At 34.9% G+C, this 22442-nt stretch overlaps 1 protein-coding gene across 2 annotated transcripts; it reads left to right on the forward strand.

The window, feature by feature from the left end:
- The first annotated feature begins 247 nt into the window (after positions 1–247).
- On the forward strand, positions 248–22207 carry frmd6 (FERM domain containing 6). 2 transcript variants are annotated; one of them, XM_051126487.1, is made up of 15 exons: positions 248–566; positions 8528–8929; positions 9760–9850; positions 11175–11254; positions 11348–11424; positions 11805–11991; positions 13051–13206; positions 13290–13355; positions 13472–13540; positions 13655–13829; positions 15237–15545; positions 15731–15853; positions 18895–18986; positions 19158–19221; positions 19357–19584. In XM_051126487.1, exons 2-15 carry the CDS (start codon positions 8831–8833, stop codon positions 19413–19415), a joined length of 1647 nt encoding a protein of 548 aa, XP_050982444.1. In that variant the 5' UTR covers positions 248–566; positions 8528–8830; the 3' UTR covers positions 19416–19584. The 2 variants fall into 2 exon arrangements, with proteins under 2 accessions (XP_050982444.1, XP_050982443.1); XM_051126486.1 differs by lacking the exon at positions 19158–19221 and having other exon boundaries at positions 251–566; positions 19357–22207.
- The last annotated feature ends 235 nt before the right edge of the window (positions 22208–22442 follow it).

Raw genomic sequence — 22442 nt, forward strand, 5'->3', positions numbered from 1 at the left:
AAAAGGCGCTAGACTGCTGGCGAATCCTGCCTTGGAGACTGCTTGGTTCATGAATATTAATTTACCTACGTAACTGGACGCTCCAGGAGGGTTGCTAAGCAACGTCTGCAGGACCTCATTAATATTCATAAGGTAATCCTTCGCTTTAGTATCGGGATTCGTCGGTTCTCCATACAGGCTGAGGAAAAGGTATGCCGAGCAGCCGTGGACACTACCAACGTCAGCTGCAGAGGGGTGGTTTGTCGTCCACGCTTGGTTAAATGTAAACACCTCGACCGCACATAGATAGCACAACCGCTTTGTTGCTTTTAAAAATTGAGGGAAAGAGGCGCCGTGTATCAGACGCGTTTCCGGCTGATTCCTTTGGAGTTTATCACCCCTCCTACACAACGGTTGGGAAATTCCCTCCACATGTATAGTGATTTGTGAGCGTTGGGGAGCCCGATGGGGTTGAGTTCGCGGCTCGGGATTATGTGCTAGACTGGCGAGCGGTGTAGAGGAATCAAAGCAAGAGTTACATGGAAGGGAATACTTTGGGAATACGCGAAATTATCGTCACTGAAGAGGTGAGTTGTCTTAACTTGAGTATTTCGTCTGTATGGGTGCCAGGGTTTAGAGAGGGGATTAGTCTCCTTGCATTTCTCAAATAACTTATTCTACGTGGCAGCGCTGGCCCGCAGAATCACATACACTCACGTTAGGTCCGATGGAGCTTGACCAAAACACAGCAGTGTGTTTGCAGCCTTGCAGATTTACCATGGTAACGATAGCTTCCACCAAGACGCCAGTTACTATTAATTTTACTATAGTAAAACTGTGGTCTCTTGACATTAGTCACCACTTCATGAGATGTTTTACAACAAAGTGGCAAGATTCTGAAAGCTTCTTACGCTGTTTCACCGTGCTATATTACACTGTTTATTGTATTTCTGGCGGTAACTCTGTTTACCATGTTATGTTTCTACGTTTTATGTCATAAAACTACTTCTAGACCATAATATGGCATTCCCTTGCTATTTTTGGAGTAATGTGTTGGTACTTGGGTTGGTTTATAGCACCCAGTCAGCTCAATGGCCTACATAACCCTGGGGGTTATGTGGGGTTTGTCCAAATTAAGGTCTGCTGTAATAAGACCCACTGGATGTGTCTCAAAACCTGATGTGCTGCCCACCTACACAGCATTTTAGAGCTTCAGATGGATGCTTACTACTTTGTGGGGTCTGAGAAATACAGAGATGCTTTTTAGTATCGCATAAACATTCTTAGTATTAAAATATTGGGTGTTGATGGTGAATTTTGTAAGAAGTAATTACATGAAAAACAAATTTTCATGTTTCGTAAAACATGTTTCACAATGTGCCATGACAGTGTTATGTAAGTTTGAAATTTTGGAGACCTCAAATATTAAAACACGAATGTTTGTGTGGTTGAGTTCAGTTTTTTTAGAATATATTTTTAACTTTTTTAAATTGGCTCCACTATAAATAGCATGTTTACTATTATGTATAGATAGATTAATTCTAAAATGACTGATTCAATTTTTACATGCACAGCATAGGGACCCCAAACTATCAGGAAGTGATGTCAATCTCAAAGGAACATGCAGGTTAATTGCATCACAGCACGACATGAATCGGAAAAGATTCATTCTTATTCTCCCCTTCTCTCTCCTCGTCTCTTTTGGATTCAGGAATGTTCACAATTTCCTCTTTGCGGTCAGGGCGGGTTTAATATTAGCCCGCTGCAACTCTACACCGACCGGTGTTTAAGGGTCTCACGTTTATCCTCTCTTGTGTTACAGTGATTTTCTCTAAGCACTGAAAATCTTTAATGCATAAGGTTAAAGTGTAGATCTCCGGAAGAGTTTATGCCATCTTTCTGTTTGTTACCAGCAGGGGGATCGTTTCACTGGCCCCTTGACATTAATGTGTGAAGAGATAAAATTAGTTTTGAATTTATTAAAAAGTATTGTTAGTTAATTGTATTTTCTGACTTTTAGTTTAGTTTTGCTTTTTTAACAACCTTAAATCTGAACTTAAACAATTTACGTATTCAACGATCGCTCGTAATAAGTTTTGTTTGTGTCATTTTTGAGTGGAATTCCATCCTTCCAGTCATACGTGTCAAATTGACTTCGTCATTAAAGATTTGTCAATGTGTTTGCTTTGATGCGGGCCTGCCTGAGTCGATCTCTAGTCACATCCTGTGTGTGTTCTCCTGTCGTGCCCTGAAGAATGCGAGGTCTAGTTTTGCCGGGCATAGTGTTAAATTTACTTTGTGTGTTTGTTTGTGGTGGTTTGGTGCCAGGAAGCATTTTCTGCTCTCCTTTTGTTTCCTTGACTTTTCTTTTTTTTTAACCTCAGGATGTTTTCTTTGCTGAGCTGCTCTATGTGTGTGTGCCTGTTTGTGGGTGTGTGTGTATGTGTGCCTGTTTGTGGGTGTGTTCGTGAAGTCTTATTTGCCTGAAGGCAGCTAGAATAGATGTAAAAAAAAAAAAAAGATTTTTCCTGAGAGAGAGTAGAGATTCCTCTGCCATCTCTGGTCTAACCCGTCCGTGTGATTCTGGAGAAAATGTCTCATCTGATTACACTAACTTGGACATGAGGAATGTTTCATGATTATGTATCTGGACTGTAAACACAAGGTTGCAGGTTGAATCTAGATACACTTTTTAAAAGGGGGATGCCATAGAAGAGCCATTTTTGGTTCCCCAAAGAACTTTTCAGTGAACAGTTCTTAAAAGAACCATTTTGAAGAACATTTTAAAAATCTAAAGAACCTTTTCCACTTTAAAGAATGTTTTCTGCATTTGAAAGTTTCCATGGATATTCAAGGTTCTTCTTGGAACCACTGATGCCAATAAAGAACCTTTATTTTTAAGAGTGTAATGCTGTTGTGAAAGACATTGAATTCCAGGTATTGCTAGTTTTAGCATCTCATCAGTGTGACCTTCTGTGATACTCAAGTTAATTATTTTTTCAAAAATGTTGTCAGGTCACCTTTATTTTATAATAAAGCTCTTTATACAATACACATTGATTCAAAGCAGCTTCACAGTGACAAACAGGAAAAATTACAGAATCAATGCAATGCAAACTATAATTATGAGACAAACTTGAGCATCTGCATGAGCATGTTTCATCGTCCCAGTCCTCATGAGCATGCTGCTGTTTGAAGAAACCTTATCTCTCACATGACGTTTTTTTTGGTGTAACTCTTTAACATTTTAAAAGAAAGCTCTCATTCTGATTGGCTGTCTCTGTGGCGGTGTAGGAGTGGTAGAGATGGATTAGTTTACCGGCTCGCTTGGGTAGGTTAAGCTGACACGGCTATTGTTTGTAGGTCTGTTGTTATTGCGTGTGCAGCGCCCTAGTCCTTTTAATGTGGTTTGTATGTAGTTCTTTGTGTTGCATGTATTTGCCTCTCTAACAGCTGTGTTATAGTGATCCTTGGGTATTACATGTTACATGAGTTTGTTGCTTAACAATTGTATTGAATGGATGGAAGTACTGTAAAAGATTTTATGTAATATAATCTCTGTTTAAAATCATCTGACTTGATATTATTAACAGTGAAGAGGCTGTATAAATAATGTTTAATGGTAAAGGCTTTACTCTGAGATCAGTGTCTTGTTCGTACTGTTATAATGCCTATCCAGATTCAGCCATTTGTGTTAACAGTCTGTATACGCAATCATTAAACATGCTTTTAAAGATGTTTATAAATCAAAGTAATCTCATGATTCATATGCTCAGAATCAGTTCATCACACAACGTTACGTGCACATGGCATAGACCAGAGTTGGCAGAGGAGTTTCTAATAAAATAAAAACAATGTTAAACATAATTTGTAGATATGAGTAATCATAACTTTAGATTAGGGATATAGATTTACTGCACTGTAAAAAAAACAATTTGTTGAGTCAACTTAAAATAATTTGTTACCTTTCTGGTTTAAAAATGTAAGTTCAGTCAACTCAAAAAACATTTATTCAACCTTGAAATGTTAAGTTGTACTAAGTGACAACTTAGATACTTGAGTTGATTTAACTTAAAATTTTAAGGCAGCTGGGTTACTTACCTTGCTTTTAAGTTTAACAATCACAAATATCTAAGTTGTCACTTAGTACAACTTAACATTTCAAGTTGACTGAACTTAAAATTTTAAGGCAGCAGGGTAATAAATTATTTTAAGCTGACTCAACAAATTGTGTTTTTTGTTTTTTACAGTGTGTACTGTTCAAAGGTATGGGATTGGTAAGCTTTTTTTTAAAAAAAGAATGTAATTAACTTGACTGTAAATAGATATTGAAATAGATCTTTTGTAAACACTATTAATTTCTTTAATATCACATTCACTATTGATCATAACGCATCCTTTCTGAATAAAAGTATTCATTTCCTTCAAAAAAAAAAATCGCCTCAGTGTTTTGTAGTGTACGTGACTGATAAACATGTTTATGTCCTCTGCATTTGTATCTGACAGATTACTTCTGTTCCGGATAGTAATCATCTAATAATCCACTAAGTCTGACTTTCATGTTGTCTTAAAGCCTTCAATAAAAGGAATCGTAATGCTCAAAGACAAAAATGACTCTGTGATCTTTTTAGTAATTATTCATACAGGTGTGGTTTAAAATGGTTTAACATGAAATTAGGACACGATATTGAAAGTCATCTATGTGTTTACTCCATCCTGACCACAGCTCGTTTTTTTTTTTTTTTTTTTGTGTCGTTGATGGTAAAATTAAAAAAATAAACTGGTCTCTCTCTGGTTCATTTTACGTTTTTATTTGTCTTAAATGTAATTTAAAAAAAAATTGTTACAGCTGGATTATTGGAAAACATATAGCTGAAAGACTTTGATGTTCGCTTCTAAAAAACACTACTACCAGTTAGTTATTAGTAATGAGTGATATCATAACCGTTAGAAAACATAAGTGTATCAAATGACCTACAACTGAACTGTTTACACCTGTGTTACAGACTCCAGACTCCTTTTTTTTAATCCTTAATTACATTCTTTTATTTTGGACTTTAAACCCTCCTTTGCCAAGGGCTCTTCCGTATCTTTTGTGTAAGAAGTGTGTATCTATGTATATCTTCAATGAGCTAAGCAGTAAATACAATGGATTTAATAACAGGTGTACAGAATTGTTCAGATGATCTGCTCCTCTAGTTGTGTCTTCTACTGCGGAAACAGTTCAGTGCATGTGAAAAGGGGAATGTGTCTGGGATTACAATCACACTAAATAACTGTAGACCAACAGTGTCTGAGCAGGTCTGGACATGCGGATTCCACCTATCAGTGGCATTTCCTTACCTCTCATACTTTCATGTCTGCTTAAGTTTTTCTACTGGAACTTTCTTAGTATATTTTCCTCAACTTTGCTGGAAGGTTTTTCTGTCCGAATGGATTTTAGATGTTTCCATTCTGAGAGGTAAAAGCACAGCGGATGATGTAAGACGGCTCGTAAAAACTAAAGCCCAGCGTTTCAGCAGTCGTCTTTTAAGATAAGGTAAGATTTGATCCCTGAAGGCAGAATGAGGCGGTAGCAGGATGACAGGCATAACATAGACCTTAATACAGTAGCAGATGATAGCAGTCTGTGACTGGGACTTTATAAGCATGTGGGCTGATTTCAACTCAAAAATTATCCAGGAAGTTTCTCCATTTTTTTTTTTTTTTTTTTTTTTTTTTTTTTTCCAAGCAAAGAAATGCCACATAACGTCACGCATAACGTCACACATCCTGACAAATGTGGAGCCGTGCAATCCTTCTCTTCCGTTTTCATCCTGCTCAGTTTGAAATGGCCTCAAAATGTAATTATAATCATTGACGTCATAGATTGTGATTTTAGGGCCATTATTGAGCCACTTTTTGGGCTGTTTGCCTGCTATCCTTTTAACTACTACTGTAGGCAGTGTTTCTAAAAACCTAAAAGTCATTCCCTTATGAACTTCTAACCATAGGACGAAAAGCCAAAATCCACGTCATTGTCATCTGATGTATGCATCTGAACGTTACACATCTGTAGTACGTGTAGCTGAGTGTGTATGTGTATGTGTGAGAATCAAAGGCCTCTATTGTTGGAATGAGAAGCAGATGTTGGGTGGAATTCTCCTGACTGCTGCACATTTTCCTCTTCTCTCTGTCTCTCGCTCATGCAAAGTCTTCTCATTACTCCATTTTGCATTTCGCCTGACATTTTTTTCCCAGTGTATACTTAAATAATTTCTTTAATGTTTAATTTCTTTTAATGCATACACAGTTCCACAAACCACAAAGAATATTTTAATATCAATTCATGGAGCCATATGACAGCATGCTTGTGGAAAACAAAATAGTTTAAATCCAAGTTTAACATAATTAGGTTTAGTTTCCTAAAACTAAAACCGGTTGATATTTTAAGCTTGCATTTAAACAGGCAACTTCAACTTGATCATAGTATGTATTTATACTAGTAGTTACAGTGAACTTTTGTTGCATATGTTTTAGGGTGAAAATCACCTGTACTATTCCTTTAAATTTGAGAGGAATGTTTGATGTTTATGTGTGTATTGGATATGGCTTATTTGTTGTCATTTGAGATGGAATTTATTCATGATAAGAGATCAGAGACATGAATCATGGTAATGTTTCATTAATTTCTGTCTCACTGAGTCAGTTTAGCAGTTTCTGTAGGCTTGTGCTCATATCACAGATACTGATAGAAGCAGAGGGAGAGAGATATCAGTCTGTTAGTGTTTCATGTCTGTGCAAGCAGGTGTTGTGTCCCAAAAATATCTAGAATCACAGAGAATTTTGAATCCTGGCATAAGTTTTTGTACTTTGACTGCAGTTGGATGAGAGAATTTAAAACAAAGACATGCTACATTGCAAAGGTGTGAAAATATTTCTGTGAACTTTCAGAAACTTTCCAAAAAAATTCTGAGAGATTCCAAAAGAATCCTGGAAAGTTTTCAGAATTTCTGGAATGTTTCCAAGATTTACCAGAAATTTTCCACATCTTTGCAACCTTAGTTACATTGTATCTTAACATGTTAGCTGACCAATCTGCAGGAAAAGTAACCTGGCTTGCAAATGAATAATATTTAAATTTTGTTGTAGTGTTTGTCATGTTGTTATGCAGAATGTTTTCAATATTTTTATGGACTGTTTTTATTAGTTGAACATTAGTCTAACAAATACATGAATTACATTAACTAACAAAATAGAAAGTTATTTCAGCTTGCGTCAGTATTTCTTGTCAGTGTGTTTATGTGATAGCCAGCCTTGTAGTAAGTGGGATAATGTACTGTTATTGTGGATAATAAGTGTACACAATAACTGTTATGTTTATATAACCTGTATTTTGCAATGACAACTGGCTGACGGTACATTATCCTTTACATAAGATGCTGTAATGCTGAAAATGACAATAAACTGTCAGAAAGAAGTAATTAATTTGTTGTATAGCGTACACTACCAGTCACTACCATTTGTTTTCAATGTTTTTAAAGAAGTCTATCCAAGCCTGCATTTATTTGATCCAAAGTACAGCAAAAACAGTAACATTTTGAAATATTTTTACTGTTTAAAATAACTGTTTTCTGTTTTTAATAACTGTTTTTAAAATGTGATTTATTTCTGTGATTTCAAAGCTGAATTTTTAGCATCATTACTCCAGTCACATGATCCTTCAGAAAGCATTCTAATATTCTGATTTGCTGCTCAAAAACCATTTATTATTATGTTGAAAACAGTAGATTTTTTTTTTTTTCAGGTTTCTTTGATGAATAGAAAGTTCAGAAGAACAGCATTTATCTGACATAGAAATCTTCTGTAACATTCTAAATGTTTTTATCATCTCTTGATCAATTTATAGCATCTTTGCTAAATAAAAGTATAGATTTCATTTCTTTCCCAAAACAAACATTATACTGACTGATGTTACAAAAGCTTGTTATTTCAGAGAAATGTTGATCTTTGGATCTTTCTATTCATCAAAGAATCCTGAAAATGTACTCAACTGTTTTTAATATTGATAATAATAATAAATATTTCTTGAACAGCCAATCAGCACATTAGAATAATTTCTGAAGGATCATGTGAATGAAGTAATGATGCTGTAAATTTCGCTTTGATCACAGGAATAAACGACATTTCAAAGTATATTCAAATAGAAAGCACTTATTTTAAATAATAAAAATATTTCACAATGGTTACTGCTTTTGCTGTGAGCAGAAGAGAATTCTTTAAGAAACATTACAAATCTTACTATCCAAAAACTTTGGTAGTATATTTTCTACCTAAATACAAATGCAGAGCGTAGAATGTGTGTTAGCAGTGTGTATGTCCACAGCTGTCCTTCACTAACAAAAACATTTTTCCTTGTGGACAAGGAAATGCTGCAGATCTTGCATTCCTTACAAAATACAGTAAATTATAGCTTTCTAATGTTTATTTAAAATACTTGTCCAGCAGGAATGTTTTCTAGTTGTATTCTCATTGAATTAATTTATTTCTGTCTTTCTTTCTTTTACAGAATCAGATGCTGGGGCTGCTTTGTGTTTGTGTGGTGTGATTGCATGTTGATCCTGGAGAAACTGCTGGTTTGAAACAGTTGTGAGTCAGGTTTCTCTGATCACAGGGTCTGATTCTGTGTGTGTGTGTGTGTGTGTGTGTGTGTGTGTGTGTGTGTGTGCGCGTGTGTATGTATGTTTTTTTTTTTTTTTTTTTTTTTTTAATGTATGTGTGTCTGAGTTATCTGATCCCATCGTGACTGGGAGGTGCTCAGGGGTGGAGCTCCAGTGAGGGGCGCAAATCTACAGGCTGCAGCCTCCCAAACATGAGCAAACTGACTTTCCACAATAACAAGACGATGCAGGACCGCCGCTGTGTGTGTGTGTTCCTCCCGAATGATGAAACGCTCAATGTAATAGTCAGTGTGAGTAAAGCTCCATGCACTCAGTGACACACACCAAGTGCTTCCCCTGTGATTTCACAAAAAATGCAAGTGCAATTATCTTTGTCCTGCTCGGATGTTTTGGAAGACTAGCAGTCTATTAAAAACAAAACATCTTGAGTGCTTGCATTGGAAAAGTAATTTGATCACATTAAATATTGTAAAAATACAATTATTATTTCACAATTTAGTAATAGTTTGAGATGTAGCTTTTTAGGGCCAATGTTACAGACAGAATAAAATAATACATAAAAATGCCATTCCCTGCCACTGAAACACACTATATGTGACTCTGGACCACAAAACCAGTCATAAGTAGCACGGGTATATTTGTAGCTGTAGCCAACAATACGTTGTATGGGTCAAAATTATTGATTTTTCTTTTATTTATTTATTTATTTATTCTTTCATTAAGATATTAAGTAAAGATCACGTTCCATGAAGATATTTTGTAAATTTCCTACCATAAATATATCAAAACTTATTTTTTGATTAGTAATATGCATTGCTAAGAACTTCATTTGGAAAACTTTAAAGGTTCTTAATATTCTTAGTATTAAGAATATTCTTAATATTATTTATTTATTTTTCGACCCTCAGATTCCAGGTTTTCAAATGGTTGTATCTCGACCAAATATTGTCCTAACAAACCATACATCAATGGAAAGTTTATTTATTTAGCTTTCAGATGATGTATAAATCTTGATTTTGAAAAATTGACCATTATGACTGGTTTTGTGGTCCAGGGTCACATACATCCTTTGTCTCTAATACATGCAGTCTCTTTTACTTTCTCTGATCTTTTCTCTTAGGTTAAGACTGTGTGTCAGGAGTTGTTGGTGCAGGTCTGTGATCTGCTCAGGTTGAAGGACTGTCACCTGTTTGGCCTCAGTGTTATTCAGAGTAAGGCACAAAAGCACTGTCACACACACATAAATGACCTTAAACCACTTCTTTTATACTTTACATTGATTCTGATTTGTCAGTTCTGTGGTCATATATTTTTATATTCAGGATGCTGTACTGTGTTAATTATCCTAGGCATCCAGGGTTTTTGGTCTTGTGTGTTACTTTTGTGTTGTGTTGTGTGTTTTATTTTTATTTTTTATTTTTTAATGATGCGATCTAACATACTGTGTTTGAGAGCAAAACTAATCTTATTTAATTTAAAAATAAAAGATTGCAAATAAATCATCTTGCTAAGATTTTTTCTTTTTAATTCCAAGATGAAGTAACTGGTAACAACTCTTTGCATTGCAAATAAATTATCTTTTTTCTTTATGAACTTCCCACACTTTTCTTTACGCACCAATACATTTTGCTCTCTGTTCTGCTGTCATTTTCTGTGAGTAATTTTAGTGTCTCTCTGTGGTATCTTCATTCTCATGTTAAAATCATGATAAAATCATTCTAACACAAATATCAAAATATAATAGGTAACCATGCAATTACTGGGATAATATACACTTATATCAGTTATTATTGTATGTTCTGTTTTGCAGTGGGGTCTTAATCACCTTGTTAGGGATTTATTTTTATTTTTTTACTGACTTTATCCCTGTTTTCCACTAAACGCATACACAAACGTTAAAGAAGTTCACTTCCAGAACAAAAATTTACAGATCATTGACATACCCCTTTGTCATCCAAGATGCTTATGTCTTTCTTTCTTCAGTCGTATGTTATTTTAAAGAACACATTTTAAGAATGTTCTCCGTATAGTGGACTTCTATGATGCCCACAAGTTTAAACTTCCAAAATGCAGTTTAAATGCAGCTTCAAAAGGCTGAAGTTGGAGGAGAAAATGAGATGCGTTTTTCAACATACCCTTACTGTCTTGAACTGGAATGCACAGAGCACACGCAGAGCTGGACAAGGTGAGGATTTGAGGTTAAAAAGTATAGGAATTGTAATTAAAAAAAGAAAAAAACCTGATCATTTCGCTAGATAAGACCCTTATTCCTTGGCTGGGATCATTTAGACCACTTTGAAGCTGCATTTCAACTGCATTTTGGGCACCATAGAAGTCCACTATATGGAGAGAAATCCTGAAATGTTTTCTTCAAAAAACATAATTTCTTTACGACTGAAAAAGAAAAAAACATAAACATCTTGGATGACAAGGGGGTGAGTAAATTATCTGTGAATGTTTGTTCTGGAAGTGAACTTCTCCTTAAGATCTAAATGCATGTGTGTTGTAATTGTTACATTATGCTTTTTCTTCTAGACAATGAACACATATACATGGAATTGGGACAGAAACTCTCTAAATATTGTCCAAAAGAATGGAAACGGGAAGCCAGCAAGGTATCAGACGCACAGATTGATTTTCTTGGTTAAATAAATAAATAAATATAATTTTTTTTAACTAATGAATGACTGAATTCTCGCCAAATGCAGGGAATTGACCAGTTTGGACCTCCGATGATTGTTCACTTCAGAGCACAGTATTACGTTGAAAATGGCAGACTTATCAGGTGAGACACATGCATATCTACAGTACCCTTCAGAAGTTTTTGGTCAGTAAGTTTAAGTGCATTTAATAGACATTGTTAAATAATTACAAAAAATCTATTTCCAAATATATTCTTTCTATTCATCAAAGAATTCTGAAAAAGTTTCATTGTTTCCAAAAATATATTGAGCAACAACAACTGTTTTCTACACCCAAATCACCATCTTAGTGTGATTTCTGAAGAATCGTGTGACATTGAAGACTGAAGTAATGACTTCTAAAAATTCAGCTTTACCATCAACGGAAAAAATCTTACTGACCCCAAACGTTTGAACAGTAGTGTATACATACAAAATGTCGACAGAAAAATGACTGAATATGTTCTATGTCTGTCTGTTTTAGCGATCGCATGGCACGATATTATTACTATTGGCACTTGCGGAAGCAGGTACTGCAGTCTCAGTGCATCCAGAGAGAGGAGGCTTATTTCCTGATGGCTGCGTTTGCACTGCAGGCTGACCTGGGAAACTTCAAACGGAACAAACACTTTGGTGCCTATTTCCAGCCGGAAGCTTATTTTCCCTCTTGGGTAAGTCTGCCTAGCACCCCATTAAATGGCTTCCTGATGAATCATTATGCTGATCAAGGCTGTTAAATGTGCGTACACTGCGACCGCCCTCTGTGTGTGGTTTATGGGCCGCACTATGCTGTCCTTGAATTTAACAGAATCTATTGTAAAAAGACGCTTTATACATTTAATGCCTGTAGAGGATTGAGGTTAAAAATAGTCAAAAGCTTTTAAAGAGAATCTTGGATACATTGGCTTTAGGCTTGCTGAGCTGTGCTCTCATCTGGATACACATAGTGTCAGACACTGCTGTACTGCAGGATGGTGCAGTAAGAGATAGACTGTGCTGTTGAAGTCTGAGAGACTACAGACAGTCCTGACAGCACTGTGAATTCTTTTTTTTTTTTTTATGAATGTTAAGTGTTTAGGGACATCACAGTAGTCAAGGCTGGCAACTAGGATTATATCTGCTGTATATCTGTTTTATTTTTTACCATAGCTTTAGTTGCTTGAGTTAAAAAAACAAATCAGCTGTGCATTAACATTTTGCCCCACCTGCCAATGGGTAAACTGAGAAAATGTACCATTAAAAACGCTAATAAAAAAGGGAAAAAATCTATGTATATATTTATTACTATAATACCGCCATTACTCTCATTACTCTTAGTCTTCAGTGTCACATGATCCTTCAGAAATCATTCCAATATGCTAATTTACTATCCTTGTTGATAATTTGTTGTAAAAAGTTAAAAAGAACAGCATATATTCAAAATAGAAGTGTTTTCTAATGATATAAATTTACTATAACTTTTTATCAATATAACACATTGTTGCTGAATGAAAGTAATAATTTGTTTCACAAAAGAAAGAAAAATTGGACTTATACCAAACTTTTTTAACTGTGGTGCATAAGGTTTTTATTTTATTTATTTATGTTTTACTTTGTATTTATTTAAAGTGCAGTCTCTATAAATGTATTTTTTTTTTTAATTTCTATGCAGTAATTAAGAATAACTGGAACATTTAGTAAATTTATCAGTCAAAAGCTGTGCTTTATTTTTCTGGTTCTGTCTTTATCAGGTAATTGCAAAGAGAGGATGTGACTATATTCTGCGTCATATTCCAAACATGCACAAAGAGCAGTTTGCTCTCACGGCATCAGAGGCCCAGCTGAAATACATAAAGGAAGCAGCGCTCTTGGACGATGTGACTGTTCATTATTACCGCCTTTACAAGGTCAGAGAAAATCTATTGAATGTGTGTGTGTGCATACAGACAGATTTTTCAACATAATGTGGAATTTTTTTTTTTTTTTTCAGGATAAGAAAGAGCCGGAGGCCTCTTTAACTCTGGGACTGACCTTGCGTGGGATTCAGATTTTTCAGGTATGCTGCATAAATATTTACTGAGCGAGGTTATATACCAAATTGTATAAAATACAGCTCTTTCAGATAATATATTGTGTATTTCTATGTAGTGACGGTTACATTTTGTTTTTCAGAATGTGGGCTCTGTCAGGCAACTCTTGTATGATTTTCCCTGGACCAATGTGGGGAAACTGGTGTTTGTGGTCAGTGCTGTATTAGTATGATTTAAAGATTGAAGCGTGTAATTCTGTGCCATTAAGGTCGCAGTGTTTACACTTTTCAGAGGAATTAACCATTGACTCATTTCCTGTCTACAGGGGAAGAGGTTTGAGATTCTTCCTGATGGTTTGCCTTCAGCCAGGAAACTCATCTACTATACAGGCTGTCCTCTGCGCTCACGACACCTCCTGCAGCTGCTCAGCAACAGTCACCGATTGTATATGAACCTACAGCCTGTGCTGAAGCAGGTTCGACGTCTGGAGGAAAATGAAGGTATCTTAAGAATATACGATACCAGTCAAAAGTTTTAGTTGTTTTTTTTTTTTTTTTTAAAGAATTCTTTTTGCCTTACCAAGCCTGCATTTATTTGATCGAAAATACAGCAAAAACAGTAATATTGTGAAATATTTTTTTTCTTTTGAAAATAACTGCTGTTTGAATATATTTTAAAATGTAATTTATTCCTGTGATCAAAGCTAAATGTTCAGCATCATTACTCTAGTCTTCAGTGTCACATGATCCTTCAGATTATTATCAATATTTAAAAAATATTTATTTATTTATTTTTTTCATGATTCTTTGATGAATAGAAAGATCCAAAGATCAGCATTTATCTGAAATGAAAAGCTTTTGTAATATTATATGCTATACTATTCAAAAGCTTGGAGTCAGTATAATTTTTTTTTTAGAAATTATAAAAATTAATACTTGTATTTAGCAAGGATGCTTTAAATTGATCAAAAGTGATGATAAAGACATTTATAATGTTGCAAAGGAATTCTATTTCAGATAAATGATATTCTTCTGAACTTTCTATTCATTAAAGAAACTAATGAAGAAAAAATTGTACTCAGCTGTTTTCAACATAATAATAATAATAATAATAATAATAATAATAATAATAATAATAAATGTTTTTTTTAGCAGCAAATCAGAATATTTGAATGATTTCTGAAGGATCATGTGACTGGAGTAATGATGTTAAAAATTCAGCTTTGAAATTACAGGAATAAATTGCATTTTAAAATATATTCAAATAGAAAACAGTTATTTTAAATAGTAAAAATAATCTAAATCTTACTGTTTTTGCTGTACTTGGATCAGATATAATGCAGGCTTGGAGAGCAGAAGAGACTTCTTTAAAAAAAAACATTAAAAATCTTACTGTTTTGATTGGTAGTGTATATAATAGTTTTGTCTGAAATGGGAACATTTAAGCTAATAATTGAAATGCAAATGAAATCTATGATATACAGACTGAGAAGTTGACCTATAAATCAAGCAAGAGTTTAAAATAACAATTTAATGGCATATACACTAAAACTGATTTTTTTTTTACATTGTAAATAAAGATTATTGGAGTTCATTTGATAAGAAAATACTATTTCAGTCTTTCAACCTCAAAATTTCATGTTTGAATCAATATTACTTGCCATTTCTAGCAATTTTGAGTGGAAATGGGTTCTACACCATTGCTTTCAATGCATAGGTCATGATTGAAAAAATCAATAATCCCAAAACTTGGACACACTGGAATATGAAAAAAGCCATACTCAGCAGAATAAAATTCTTTTTTTTTTTTTTTTTTTTTTTTTTTGTGTAGTCATGGAAGTGTTATTGTTTTGTTCTACAAAGGACCCAGAGCATATGGTTGACATTATTAACTGTGTGTGTTCTCAGAAAAGAAGCAGTACAGGGAGTCATATATCAGTGACGCTCTGGAGGCAGACATGGATCATTTGGAGCAGCGCTCACGTGCCAGCGGCAGCAGCGCGGGCAGCACGTCACGACCCAATCCCTTTTCACGACACTCCACCACGAGTCATGGCAGCTCCCGCACATCCGGCGTTGACACTGACAGTTTCCGAACACCTACGAACACACCCCATCGACCGTTGAGAACACACTCATCTTCCAACACCAGTCATGCCAGCACACACACGTCTGGCATCGAGAGCAGCAGCAAGGAGCACTGCCTTGATGAAGATGGTAGGAAACACACAGATGAATATGAGGCTTTCCTGACAGCCAATTAATTGTAGCTCACAGGCTCATTACATTAGTAATAACAGTATCAATAATAAAAGCTGTGTGTTTAAATGGGTGCACTAATTAAATCTCATTCCTAGCAGTTGCAGCGTTTAGAGTTTCTGTGTTTTGGTGTGTTTCTTCAGAGATTGAGATGCTGGTTGATGATCCGAAAAGCTGTGAAGATCTTCACGATTTAGATCTCAACCAGGAACTGTGTATTCACATCACAGAGGACATGCTGTCAGCACAGAACAATGGATGCTCCGGTATATATAAGCTTATATTGTATTATATTAATGCATTTTTTAAAAAACTTTGTTTTATTCTGGAAAAAACATTCATCATGGTTTCCACAAAATGTAGTGAGTAGCATAACTGTTTTCAACATTGATAATAAGAAATGTTTATTAGACACCGAAACAGCATATTAAAATGATTTGGGAAGGCTTAGGTGTATCAACCACGCCTGTTGCTGACAGGTGGATAAATTCAATCTGTGTCATCGCTGCAGGCAGACATTAGCTGTAGATTGACCTTTTAATGCCACCTTTCCAAGTCAGTTTGTCAGTCAAATTCTTGCTGTCCTACAGCTGCCCTGGGTGAATGAATGACTGATGATGATTTGATGATTTGCACTTTAAAAACTGTGGTGTTGAACGGGGATTAATAAGAAAGTTTTGAAATGATGATTTTCAGGCCTGGAAAAGTCATTGGAGATTAAAAGGATAGTTCAACCAAAAATAAATTCTGTCATTGCTTATTCACCCTCATGTCATTCCAAACCCATAAGACCTTTGTTCATCTTCGGAACACAAATTAAGATTTTTGATGAAATCCGAGAGCTTTCTGACCCTGTATAGACAGCAATGCCACTGACATGTTTAAGGTCCAGAAAGGTAGTAAGGACGTTGTTAAAGTAGTCCATGTGACATCAGTGGTTCAACGGTAATTTGATGAAGTTATGAGAATACTTTTTGTGTGCAAAGAAAACAATTACAACAATTTTGTCTCTTCTGTGTCAGTCCTTGACATGCGTTCTAAAGAGTGCCACGCGCATGCATATGGTGCTGCTGACGCAGGAGTCGGCGTTTGGACGTAGAACTTGGATGCGCCGCCCTTTGTTTACAAGCAGAAGATGCACCCTGTGCATGAAAAAGTCTTCGTAAATATGTCTGAAGATTTCAAGAGAGATGATGACTTGCACTTTTTGCCCAGCCTTAGTTATTCAAATTAGAGCTGGGCAATATGGCCAAAAAATAATCACAATCATATTTTTTCTTTCATATCAATAATTATCACAATAAATGTCAAATTTGTATTTCTTTCAAGTTTAAAGGCAGATTTTTGCTACAATGTGAAACTTGTAAAAAGCAGATGGTTAATTGTGGCTTTAAACTATTCTTTAAGGTCAGAACATGACAAACACTTCATGTTTTTTTTTTTTTTAATTCTGTACACTTTTCCCAGTCATTTTTCCTTAACAAAATTAATAGCTTAATAGAAAAAATTATTTCTTAGTTCTGCATGATTTAATGAGTAATATAGTTTCAAATCAAGAAACAGGTTTGTGTTGCCTGATAATATTATTTATATATATATATATATATATATATATATATATATATATATATATATATATATATACACTTTTTTTATATTTTTTTTTTTTTTTTTCTTTTTTTTTTTTTTTTTTTGGTCTCTTAGAAATACATATGTGACCCTGGAGCACAAAACCAGTCTTAAGCAGCATGGGTATATTTATAGAAATAGCCAAAAGTACATTATGTGGGTCAAAATTATTATATTTTTTTTATGCAAAATCATTAGGATATTAAGTAAAGATCATATTCCCTGAAGATATTTTGTAAATTTCGTATCGTAAATATATCAACTTAATTTTTGATTAGTAATATGCATTGCTAAGAACTTCATTTGCACAACTTTAAAGGCGATTTTCTCAATATTTAGATTTTTTTTGCACCCTCAGATTCCAGATTTTCAAATAGTTGTATCTCAGCCAAATATTGTTCTATCCTAACAAACCATACATCAATGGGAAGCTTATTTATTCAGTTTTCAGATAGTTTATAAATCTGACCTCTATGACTGGTTTTGTGGTCCAGAGTCACATGTTTGATAATAGTTTAATTTAGGATGCAGATGTAGATTTATGTTCATTGTCAAAATCCATAATATCTGTAAAAAATTGTAGCAACTTCATTTTTATATGTTGAAATTGAATTATTCTGACTGTTTGAGGTTTTTTTTGTTTGTTTGTTTTTTTTCGTTTAATTAACCATTGCTCTTTCATAGTATTATCCATAGATCATGATAATAACAGTTAAAACCACAAATATAGCACCTCATACCGTGGTAAAAATGTAATATGGTTCCTAGGTATTTGTATGAAAAACAGTGGTCTAAATACATTTAGTATGAATGCATAAACACTGTAGCTCAGTCACAAAAAAATACTGTAATTATATTCCATTTCTCTTCCTTCAATACGTTTAATACACGCCTGTATTAATAATATAATAATATAATAAAATCCGACATAAATATACCCACATTTCTGACACAATACCACTATGCAGTTAGTGTTACTACAGTAAATCTATGGTAAATGATGCCAATATGTAGATTAAAAAGCCTTCTGACTGTATCGTTGCACACCATGTTTCTCCTGTTTGTCGGCGCTGTTTCATCTGGCTTTAAACTAACTCATGTGAACTCTTGTTATTGTTTATCAAGAGAATTTATATCGCGTGATAATTATCGTTATCGATTTATCGCCCAACCCTAATTCGAACCAGATTTTACAGGCGATGAAATTTTAGTTTTCTTTGCACACAAAAAGAATTCTTGTAGCTTCATAAAATTGAGATTGAACCACTGATGTTACGTGGACTATTTTAACAATGTCCTTACTACCTTTCTGGGTCTTGAACGTGTCAGTTGCGTTGCTGTCTATGCAGAGTCAGAAAGCTCTTGCATTTTATCCAAAACATCTTAATTCGTGTCCCGAGGATGAATGAAGGTCTTACGGGTTTGGAACGACATGGGGTGAGTAATTAATGACAGTATATTCATAGAATTATAGAAATGAGTCATAGAAATACTCATAGGAAGTCACTACTTAAAGTATGAGAGTCCAGCCGTCTTTATTGACAAGTACTTGAAGGCAATGAAGTTTGAATCAGCAACTAAATTTATGTGTACACCCTAGTCTGACCCCAGTGACCTTCAAATGAGAAAATGATTGTTAATGACGCATGTGTGTTGTGTATGTGTTTGTGCATTTCAGGGTTAGTGGTGAAGGAAGTCAGTTCCTCCACATCCAGCTCATCAGAGACCGTCGTGAGAATGAGAGGCCAGAGCATCGAATGTCTTCCCCAGGTGCACCTATACACACACACGTTTGCACACAACACAGCTGTTAAATGACACTGTCTCAACCACTGAAGTCAAACCGAGGACATCCACTCTACATTTTGAGCTGCATCATTCTGTTGAGTAATCCTGTAATCTCTTTTTAACAGTGCTGGTAACCCCACTTCCTCTTAACAGTATTTGTTTAGGGCAGCCTTACCCTACACCCAACAGCATTGTCGTTTCTCATCTATGAATTCATGTGAGTGTACAGCTAACTGCTCTCTGAGATTCTAGGGTTAGATGAGAGTTAGTGTAGTCTGTGATTTCTGTGTTTTAATGCAGCTTGATAGTTTCTTAGGTGCTGACGTGTGTTTCATTGTCTTTGTTTTATTAGACGGCGATGGGAAGGAAGGGCCAGAGCTCCACAGACCGGCACAGCCAGTCACTGGATGATGTTCGTCTCTTCCAGAGGAACTGTCAGGAGTGGGCAGAGCTTTGCCAGGACACCGCACATAGCTATACGTTCGGCTGCGAACCAGACCTCGGGGATACGGTCGGCTGTGGATACCAGGGACTTGCAGATCAGTGTGCCGGGATCCGGAATAACCAGCACGCGTTTCCCATCAAGAGAACCAGCAAGTATTTTTCTCTAGATCTGGACAGAGAAGATCTGACCACAGAACACTTGACCACTGAAGCAGAACCAGAGTTCGTGGTGTAAGGCAGAGAGTATTGAAAAGAGCCCCAGAACAAATTAAAAGGATAGTAAACGGAAAAACAGAAATTCTGTTCTGTACTATCACAAACCCAGCGTTATCTCTTCTGTGGAACACAAACAGAGAAATTCTGATAACTCTGAGGATGGAAAAAAGTGCCATAAAAGTAATCTTCTGTGCTATAGACCTTAGTCAGGGTAGTAACATATTTTATTTTGACTGGAAGAGAGAAAAGTACAGTGTGTTCAGTGGACTGTACTCTTATTTAATAACATGCAAAAATGCATTTAGAAGACAAAAAACATCTGAAAGTCATAAAAATTAGACTATCACTTACAGCCTCATTTTCGTTTTGTTTTCAAATTGTCATCATCTATTCATGCTAATGTTGTTCCAAACTTGTATGCATTTTTTTTTCTTCTGCTGAACACAAAAGAAGATATTTTTAAGAATGCTGATAACCAAACAGTTTTGCTTCCCATTGATTTTCATTGTACTTTTTTTTTTTTTTTTTTTTTTTTTTCATATAATGGAAGGCCATGGAAACCAAAACTGTTTAGTTGCCAATATTCTTCAAAATATCTTTTATGGTCCACAGAAAAAAAAGTCGTACAGGTTTGAAATTGCATGAATGCATGGAGACCAGTTATTGCGAGTTTTTTCTTAGAATTGCGTGATATAAACTGACAATTGTGAGAAATAAAATCAGAATTGCGTAAAAAAAAAACCTTTTCTCTTAAATGTGAGTTTGTATCTTGCAATTCAAAATTTTTTTTTCTCAGAGTTGTGAGATATAAACTTGCAATTGTCAAATTTTAAGGGGAAAAAAACTGATATGTTCTCAGAACTGAGTTTATATCTTAAAATTCTGACTTAACTCGCAATTCTGAGAAAAGTCACAATATTTATATCTCGTGAGTATTATATCTTTACTTCTCAGAATTGTGAGTTTGTCTTGGAATTCTGACTTTGTAACTCATAATTGCGAGTTTATATATCAAAATGGAAAAAAAAGTCAGAATTGCGAGTTTGTGTCACGCAATTCTGAGAAAAGTCAGAATTTATGTCTTGTATTATATCTTTATTTATCAGAATCGCAAGTTTACTTCTTAGAATTTTGAGTTTGTCTTGGAATTCTGACTATAACTCAAAATTGCGAGTTTATGTATCAAAATGGAGCAAAAAAGTCAGAATTGCGAGTTTATATCTTGTGTTATGTTATATAAGTTTATTTCTCAAAATTGCAGGTTTATTTCTCAGAATTGTGAGTTTATTTCTCAGAATTGCGAATTTATTTCTCACAATTTTGAGTTTGTCTTGGAATTCTGACTTTATAAGTCAATTGCGAGTTTATGTATCAAATTGAGAAAAAAAGTCAGAATTGCGAGTTTTTCTTGTGAGTATTATATCTTTATTTCTCAGAATTTTGAGTTTGTCTTGGAATTCTGACTTTATAACTCATAATTGCGAGTTTATGTATCAAAATTGAGAAAAAAAAAGTCTGAATTGCGAGTTTGTATCTTGTATTATATCTTTATTTCTCAGAATTGCGAGTTTATTTCTTAAAATTGCGGGTTTATTTCTTAAAATTGCGGGTTTATTTCTCAGAATTGCATTTTATTTTATTCAGTGGTGGAAAAGGACATCCATATGAGGTTGAGTAAATGATAACTAAATTTTAATTTTTGGGTGAACTATCCATTTAATTTCAATATGTTGTCTACCCTGACTAAGGTCTATATTTCAAATAAGGCCATTTAATAGCTTTTATGGATGGATAGTGCTACTTTTATGTTACGTTTTGTCATTTTTCAGAAGTTTGACAGCCCTGGTTACCATTTAATTTCCTTATATGGCAAAGAGCAGCATGAACAGTTTGCTAATCATCTCCTTTTGTGTACCACAGAAGAAGAGTTGGAATGACATTATGCAGAGTAAATGACTGAATTTTTCATTTTTAGGTGAACTATTCTTTTTAAGGTCATTTAGTATGTGTGAGTGTGTATCCAAAACAAGCAAGAGAATCTGCAATATCCTAATGCCAAAATACTAAAATCTAGAAAAATCTGCCTTACCAAAGTATCCAAAAGTCTGTGTGTGTGTGCGTGCTGCCCTAAATAAACCCTCAGTGCCTTGAATTCACTATGCAGGTTCTCAGAACATAAAACTAAAGTTTCTGCACTCCTGTTTACTTCCACCCTCGTCTCCAAGGAAACACCCCAGTGTTGACTCCAAGAATAACACTAAACCTAATGAGCTTTTTGGGATTGTGGTAACTGAATCATGTGAGCATCATAATCAGAGGGCCCAGCGCCGGGTGTGCCGCCCCGCAGGATGAACGACTGATGGGATTTCAGGCCGCCGAGGCTCTTAATTTAGAGACATTTGCACACAGATAAGGGGGAAAAGAAATTAGTCTTCCATAGACTTTCCTTTAGAGCTTCCCATTCTCTTTATGCATTTGATAACTGTTTATTTGTCAAACTGGAAGTTTATTTCTTTATGTAGTTTTATAAAGAATGACTGCTATATGTGTGTGTTTTAATGGTGTGTTGCCTGTCAGTATTAAGCTGTTAATGGGAGACAGTATTAGAAACCTTATGTAAAGGTTGCAACATGCAATTCTTCCATTTAAACAAGAAAGAGTGTATGTGCACACTCAGTTGTAAGGAAGGTAGGCACTAAACATGAAGAATCAGTGGAGATAAACCCAATTTAAAGCTCCTTTTTTTTGCATGGGCGATTTGGATGAACAGCACTTAAA

The sequence above is a fragment of the Labeo rohita genome, chromosome 13, assembly GCF_022985175.1.
Source record: "Labeo rohita strain BAU-BD-2019 chromosome 13, IGBB_LRoh.1.0, whole genome shotgun sequence".
NCBI classification, from domain to species: domain Eukaryota; kingdom Metazoa; phylum Chordata; class Actinopteri; order Cypriniformes; family Cyprinidae; genus Labeo; species Labeo rohita.

Coding starts and splice junctions, on each gene's coding strand:
- frmd6 (XM_051126486.1), top strand. CDS start 8,831: ATGAGCAAACTGACTTTCCACAATAACAAGACGATGCAGGACCGCCGC. Junction 11,425..11,804: donor GAAAATGGCAGACTTATCAG/GTGAGACACATG, acceptor TGTCTGTTTTAG/CGATCGCATGGCACGATATT. Junction 13,207..13,289: donor ATTATTACCGCCTTTACAAG/GTCAGAGAAAAT, acceptor TTTTTTTTTCAG/GATAAGAAAGAGCCGGAGGC.